At 44.0% G+C, this 8,368-nt stretch overlaps 1 protein-coding gene across 1 annotated transcript in view; it reads right to left on the reverse strand.

Moving 5' to 3' along the window:
- The window catches only part of WLS (wntless Wnt ligand secretion mediator), a 119,027-nt gene that overhangs the window by 40,136 nt on the left and 70,523 nt on the right, over positions 1-8,368 (reverse strand). The window contains exon 3 of the mRNA XM_010844135.1: positions 6,258-6,382. Within this exon, the coding sequence (XP_010842437.1) occupies positions 6,258-6,382 (125 nt within the window). The remainder of the gene's footprint in view (positions 1-6,257; positions 6,383-8,368) is intronic.

Consider the following 8,368-nt stretch of genomic DNA (forward strand, 5'->3'; position numbering starts at 1 on the left):
CCTGCTGCTGCTGCTGCTGCTGCTAAGTCGCTTCAGTCGTGTCCGACTCTGTGAGACCCCACAGACGGCAGCCCACCAGGCTCCCCGTCCTGGGATTCACCAGGCAAGAACACTGGAGTGGGTTGCCATTTCCTTCTCCAATGCATGAAAGTGAAAAGTGAAAGTGAAGTCGCTCAGTCGTGTCCGACTCTTATCGACCCCATGGACTGCAGCCCACCAGGCTCCTCCGTCCATGGGATTTTCCAGGCAAGAGTACTGGAGTGGGGTGCCATTGCCTTCTCCACACGTAATAGTGTACATGGGTTTATATAAGCTGCCACCCTCCCTCCCCAAAATAAAACCCAGCCACATTTGAGGTGGAACCAGAAATCTCAGGTAACGAGCAGGGGTTTCTTCTATTTCAACACCTTTCTCAGCTCTGCAATCCTTATTACAGCCTCACATCAGACTAGCCTGGTCTATAAGAACTTTTAATTTGCAGCATACTATCAGATACTGTATAGCTTTGTGGAACAGTCAACTCCTTAAATGTTCAGGAGGAAGTCCTTGCTAATATCCATCACATTCTTGTATCATGGTCACTAATAACTATGTAAATATACATAGTTTTGGCCTGTAGGAGATGCTACAATAAGCACGAAATACCTACTTTTTATTGATTTGACCAAAAAAATAGAAGAAGCAACTCAAAGAGCCTTGGAATTTGGGGAAGATACAAAGAGATGAGGGGAATAATGAGATTAGGTTGAATGAGATGACCACTTGGAATTTTATGCCTTTAAATCTTTCTAACTGCCCAAGAGACAAAATGGCAGAAGGGAGGAGAAACTAAATAAACATTTAACACAGTTTCTAGGAAGTCCTTTTTACCTTTTAAAGCTGGCTTAAAACTCAATTTTAAAAAATCTAAGATCATGGCATCAGTCCTATCACTTCATGGCAAACAGAAGGGGAAAAGGTGGAAGCAGTGACATATTTCCTCTTCTCGGGCTCTAAAATCACTTTAGATAGTGACTGCAGCCATGAATTAGAAGACGACTGCTTCTGTGCAGGAAAGTCATGACAAACCTAGACGTGTGTTAAAAAGCAAAGACATCACTTTGCTGACAAAAATCTGTATAGTCAAGGATACGGACTTTCCAGTAGTCACGTGTGGATGTGGGAGTTGGACCATAAAGAAGGCAGAGCACCGAAAAACTGTGGTGCTGGAGAAGACTCTCAAGAGTCCCTTGGACTGCAAGAAGATCAAACCAGTCAATCTTAAAGGAAATCAACACTGAATATTCATTGGAAGGACTGATGCTGAAGCTGAAGCTCCAATACTTTGGCCACCTGATGCAAACAGTGGACTCACTGGAAAAAGATCCTGATGCTGGGAAAAATTGAAGGCAGAAGGAGAAGAGGGCGACAAAAGATGAGATGGTTGGATGGCATCACCGATTCAGTGGACATGAACTTGGGCAAACTCCAGGAGATGGCGAGAGACAGGGAAGCCTGGTGTGCTGTAGTCCATGGGGTCACAAAGAGTTGGACATAACTTGGCAACTGAACAACTACAGCTAGGAAGGCCTCCTGGACTTCCTGCCAAGCAGTTTAAGAGGTACCAGCCAGCACATGGCAGTGGGAGATTGGTGAGTAGGGGCACAGCTTGCTTTTGAAAATGAAATTCTGTTCCAACTCCACAGGACACAAGGCTTTGTGGCCTAGCTGAGGGGTGGGGGAAGCTCTCAAGTATGGGCATAGAGAAGCATGAGCTTCAGCAACTGAGGATTCTTTCCCAATGGACCAGACAAGTGTCTGCCTTCATGCTGGGTTTGTATTCCAGCTTTAATGTTTGCCTGGTACCTTCTGATGAAGTGATGGAGGGATGGAATTTGGTATTCCTAAGCTTGAATTCTCAGGGCCTCCAAAAGTTTTTGTAAATCTTCAGAGCAAAAAGTCCAGAGGAGAAAGGAAGATAAGAAGGAGTCTGTTCCTCTGTGATCCTGGGGGTGGGGATGGGGGAGTGGTTTACTAGACAGTCAGAGCTCAAGAGTGTGCAATAAACAGACCTTCGTGCAGGGACAGAAGACACAAATGACAAAAACAGAGGTAGAGCAGGTACAGATCTGGCTTACGTGCTTCCACTCTTTCCTTTCCTACTCATGATAGACATCATTGATCAATCATGATTGTTTTTCATTTTCTAAGATCTTAGGGGCTCTTATCAGAATGACCAGCTGATTAGACATGGCATTTGAAATTTTAAAAATTCTTCTGTAGAAAGAATCCTTCTTTTCCAAAACTCAGCTGCAAGTTGGATAAGTCTGTATAGATCTTTCTTTCCCTTCTGCTCCCTTCTCTTCTACTTATAAATCAAAGCAGGAAGGACTCTGCAAAATTGCGGAAAATACAGTATAGGCTCTAATTCAGCCTCAGATGAAGCTGAACTAAGGAGGCTAATTGCCTGCTCTTGTAACAGCAAAAAGTGGATATTCTGATGTGTTTCCAATAAGCTAATTTACAGAAATTGAGTTTGAAGGCAACAAAACTTGTCTTCAAACAAGTTGTCACGTGTCTCACCCAAGGTCCCAAAAGTCGTGGCAGAATTGGGTTGAGGACATGAGTCTTGCAAGTCCAGCCTCCAGCTCTGATAGGGAGGAGGACACGTGAATGCAGCAGAAAGAAAGGAATGCTGTGGCCTTGGACACACCTGCAGGCAGGCCTTGTGCTACAGTAAGGAGGACACTGAACTTCAAGCCAAGAGGTTCAAATTCTAGTCCTGACCTCACCCCTTACTGGGTAGCTGGGGAAGGTCACCCACCTCATTTGGTCTCATTTTCTTTCTAAGTAAAGCGTGAATGCATACTTAGTCGCTCATTCATGTCCAACTCTTTGCAATTCCATGGATTGTAGCCTGCCAGGCTCCTCTCTCCATGGGATTCTCCAGGCAAGAATACTGGAGTGAGTAGCTATTCCCTTCTCCAGGGGATCTTCCCGACCCAGGGATCAAATCTGAATTTCCTATTTTGCAGGCAGATTCTTTACCATCTGAGCCACCAGGGAAAGTAAAGCAAGAAGGTTTATTTATGTGATCTCTTGAGTTCCTTCTAATGCCCCTTCATGGGTCTTCCACTCCCTTGTCTTCCACTCCCCTGTCCCTACACAGAGGGTAACACCACCACATGAGACAGATTTACTTAAATCCAACAGATCAGAGACGCACACAGGGTCCTGGGATCCTGGCCTGTCCTACCTGTCTCAGACAAATTCACCATATCCTGCTGGGGACTTTTCTTTATGCACTGAGGTTCTGCCTCTGCCAGAATTTAGGGCATTTAGAAAGAAAGATTTCCTGCTCTCTCTCCCTCCTTTTCCTTTCCCCAGCCGCCTCAGCCCTCCCCTAAATCCAGCATGAGACTGGCTAATTAGGACAAATTACAGCAGGTGGCAACTTGACTTTTTTTTTTTTTAAACTTCACAATCCACCAGGGACTAAAAAGCTTTAAAGCAATTTCTCATTTAATCTTCAGACTCAAGTCTAAATTTCACTGCAATCAAAAAGCATAGATTTGATGATTCATTTCCTTCACACTTTTCAAGGTTTAGTATCTTTCTTGAAAGGGATCAACACATCCTAAAGATAATCAAGCAACTGTCATTAAGAAGCAGTTGCAGGCTTCTTAACAACCTCCCCTGACTCTGCTTCTCAGCGCCCTCTAAGAGTTTAAGTAAGGTGAGAAATGACTTTTCCCTTTTTCTGAGAATGAAATTCCATATGCAAAAGCTTTATATCCTTTAGCTTTAAACATCCAACCAGTCTTACCCTTGAATGATGCAATCAACTTGCAGCAACAGTTAGAAAGGTTTTAATTAATTTCCTCCACTGCATACAAAGATCTAGAAATATTACATATCTCTCTTCTGCTACCTCCAGTTCCTCTTTACCATTCCTTTTCACCTACAGATTACCCCCAAGGGCCTACTCAACAGAGAAGGCAATGGCACCCCACTCCAGTACTCTTGCCTGGAGAATCCCATGGACGGAGGAGCCTAGTAGGCTGCAGTCCATGGGGCTGCTAAGAGTCGGACATGACTGAGCAACTTCACTTTCACTTTTCACTTTCATGCATTGGAGAAGGAAATGGCAACCCACTCCAGTGTTCTTGCCTGGAGAATCCCAGGGACGGAGGAGCCTGGTGGGCTGATGTCTATGGGGTCACACAGAGTCGGACACGACTGAAGTGACTTAGCAGCAGCAGCAAGGGCCTACTCAAAACAATTCTGGATGAATTTGGGGGGGGGGACCCTACATTTGATTATTAAGGAAAGGATCTACTGAAGTCACTTTCAAATTTTATCAAGCTTAAGAGAAGGAATTGAAATCCTATTAAAACACAGGTTCCTTGGTTCTGCGCGAATTTTGATTCTTGTGTTTGGAGTGTGACCTGAAAATCTGCATTTCCTACAAGCTACCAGGTGATGCTGATGCTGTTAATTCTTAGGCCACACTTTCCGTAGCTCTGATCTAGGAACCCTAGGGAAAGAGAAACTTAACAAATACCAGGTACCCCAAAAGATGCTTATGTGTAGGGCGCATGGTTGGCCCATGAGCGATTTAGTTAATATGTTTTGTCCTGGTGGCCCATCTGGTGAAACATGTCCCAGACTAGATTCAAGTGGTAAGATTCGTTCTGTTATCTAGTCCTTACAGAGATTCCACAGGCAGGTATTAATTATTATTTCATTTGGCAAAGGAGAAACTGAAGCTTGAGCAGATAAAGCAAGCTAGCCTGAGGGAATGCAGTCAGTAAATGAAATGGTCTGGAATTGAAGCCAAGTTATTTGTTGTTTGCTGTTTAGTGAACTTGGTCATGTCCGACTCTTTTGGGATCTCATGGACTGTAGCCTGCCAGGCTCCTCGATCCATGGGATTTCCCAGGCAAGAATACTGGAGTGGGTTGCCATTTCCTTTTTCAGGAGATCTTCCTGACCTAGGGATTGAACCCGCATCTCCTGCATTATAGGCAGATTCTTTACCACTGAGCCACTGGGGAGTGTTTTGCTCCAAATCCAGGCCTTTAACCAATGGTAATGAACCTGCACAGCCCCATTTTAGTCCTCTTCAGGGCAGGATGGGGGCATGGTTCTCAGAGGCTTCAACCTGTTATCCTTACCATTCCACAGGAAAACCCAACTTTGCAGTTGTAAGCAAAAGTGAAGAACTAAATCGATCAACAGAGCAAGTACTACAAAGTAGCCAAATTCTTCAGCAGCAACTGACCTGAAGATGTCAAGTGATAAACGACATAATCAGGAATGGGCTTCAGTGCAGTTTGGCCTCTCCTCCATTTCATGCAAAGAAAATCAGATTATTTCTGTCCATGAAGGGACATCAGAGGTCACCTAGCTGGTGGTGCTCCCTGTCAACACTCTTGAGGAATGTGAGTAACCATGAGTAACAGTAACTAAGGCTCCATTTCAACTTCAGAGACTTTGGCAGGTGGGGGAGGGTGCGTGGGACAGAATCTTGGGGAGGCATGTTTGAGGGCAGCACTTGGCACTGGAAAAGGGCACCCAGTAATTCTGATTTGGTCCTTATACAGTCAAATCCCACTGGCCTCTGAGGGCCACTGACTCCATCCCTGTATTTTAATTCCTCAAGATTCTGAGGCCTTTGTCCAAGAGAAAGTGTCTCCCTACACTCAATGCAGGATAGGGACATTCTTCCCTCTGGGTGGTTAAACAAATCTTCCTGGAAGAACCAAGAAAGGAGAGTCCTACAGATGTGCAAAAAGACTGAGGTCACAAAGGAAACTAGATTCCTCCCTCAGGCCCTTCTTTTTGTCCATGATGTTTATTCCCTGGGATTGTTAGTCTTCACACCTGCACACTGATTTTGGCAACAGAGATGCCTAAGAAACAGAGAGCAGACACATGCATTGATCCAATATGAACAGATTTACCCACCTAAAATTAACTAAGCAACATTCTTCAAACACTTTTAGCTAATTAACAAAAGAACAAAGAGCTTATTTTTATGGAGGTATTTTAGAGAAACAACTAAATCACTTCAAACAAACATTCCTCCTTCTGTTCTTTGCTCCTTTGCAGGGACATGAAATATCTAAATTGCCCTCTTTTAGGACAAAGGATGGTGACTACTAATCTTTGTGAGTCATGTATGCTTAGGAACAAGGACTCTGTCTGAGCAAATGTTCCCACATACCTGGAAATCAAATAAAAACCCCATCAACTAGGACATCAAGGTACCCTACCTTGGGGGAGGTGAAGGTACATTTGAGTTTCCGGGGCACTCTCTCATGGGCCATTTCAGTCCACTCAGCAAACATATCATCACGGTAAGCCAGAGAAACATCCATGGAAACTTCTGCATTTTCTCCTGCAAGAGAAATGATCCACAATTCAGAAATGGCTTCTGGAAAGATACTTTGAAAACAGTTTAAAAACTCTTATAGGATGGAAACCAACAAGACAAAAGAGATGTATCAGTTCCTGCTGCTGCTGCTGCTGCTGCTAAGTCGCTTCAGTCGTGTCCGACTCTGTGCGACCCCACAGACGGCAGCCCACCAGGCTCCCCCGTTCCTGGGATTCTCCAGGCAAGAATACTGGAGTGGGTGGCCATTTCCTTCTCCGATGCATGAAAGTGAAAAGTGAAAGTGAAGTCGCTCAGTCGTGTCTGACTCTTAGCGACCCCAAGGACTGCAGCCCACCAGGCTCCTCCATCCATGGGATTTTCCAGGCAAGAGTACTGGAGTGGGGTGCCATTGCCTTCTCTGGCATCAGTTCCTATCAAGCGCCAAACCTGACTTTCCAAATCTGAAGACTTAAAAGTCACAGGATGAATGTCTGAGCTGGATGCTGGGTCCCCTCCCATCACCAACTGCTCTGCTAAGGAGTCAAAGAGCTCCCACTGAAATTCCTCTAGAGACGGCGGTCTCATTCTGAGCCAGTTCCAAATGGTCAGGTTCTGACTCAACATGTATCCTCCTTAACTTATACCACTGGTCCTGCTACTACTGCTAAGTCACTTCAGTCGTGTCCGACTGTGTGCAACCCCATAGACAGCAGCCCACCAGTCTCCCCTGTCCCTGGGATTCTCCAGGCAAGAACACTGGAGTGGGTTGCCATTTCCTTCTCCAATGCATGAAAGTGAAAAGTGAAAGTGAAGTCGCTCAGCTGTGTCCGACTCTTAGCGACCCCATGGATTGCAGCCTACCAGGCTTCTCCACCACTGGTCCTACATCCCCCCATATGAGTCCCATGGCACATGAGGTCATTTTTCCACAAAAGTGCCTTAGCACTTGAAACCTACAACTCATCTGTTTTCTCCTCTCTGATCAAAATGACCAAGATTTCTCCACCTCTCAGATAAATGACAAGTACCTTGGGTGCTTTCTTCAGGAACACTCTAGTTTGAAAGATCCTTTCTAAAATTCCCCCAAGAAGTTCTCAAATGCAGGCTCTTCTGCTTCTCTAAAATTCAAAACTCTTCAGAGTGTGGACAAAGTTAATTTAAGATGTGAAGGATTTCTCTAAATTTAAGACTTATACATAGACAAGAATATTAAAATAAGTTCATAATTATACAAATGAACATTCACATATATACTTCTGTATCAATAAGGACCATGAATGGGTTTAACTCATCACAGAGCTCATTAAAGAGATAAGTTTGATAAAAATCACATCTATCCATTTGGTCTGTTTTATACTCTGTTGAGCAAGTTTCAGAATAGAGGAGTCTTAATGGGGGAAAAAAGCACAACTACATGTCTACAATGACCATGGTGAGCCAGCTCCCACTGGGGTTATGAGACTGGGCTCAGTTCTGGGTCCTGGAACCTCAACTCCAGGTCACAAGGGAAACAGGCAAGAATAGCTGCTGTCCAGAAAACTGGGGCTTTACTATCCACTGACCCAGTGTGGCTTGAAGATAATTTGACAGTGCAGTACATTCCTAGTTCTCTGAGGAAATCTAGGAAGACAAAGAAATAATGCAGGAAAGAAGGGATCTGAAGCCATTCTGATATAGACAAAACTCTCGATGAACATCAGTGCCCACTCTTTTATTAGTACCATTTATATCCTCAATCTCTAATAATGAACTATTGGAGAGAAAAAGTTAAAAAAAAAAAGTCCCACTTAAAATGATATCAAAAAGAGTAAAAAAAAAAAACTAGGAATAAACTTAACCAAGAAATAAAATAAAATACCTATACTCTGCAAACTATGAAATACTGATGCAAGAAATTAAAGATGATACAACGAAATGGAGAGATCTCCCATGCTCTTGTAATGGAATAATTAACACTGTTAAAATGGCCATGCTACCCAAAGCAATCTACAGATGCAATGCAATCCCTAT

Source organism: Bison bison, unplaced genomic scaffold, assembly GCF_000754665.1.
Source record: "Bison bison bison isolate TAMUID 2011002044 unplaced genomic scaffold, Bison_UMD1.0 scf7180017864195, whole genome shotgun sequence".
NCBI classification, from domain to species: Eukaryota; Metazoa; Chordata; class Mammalia; order Artiodactyla; family Bovidae; genus Bison; species Bison bison.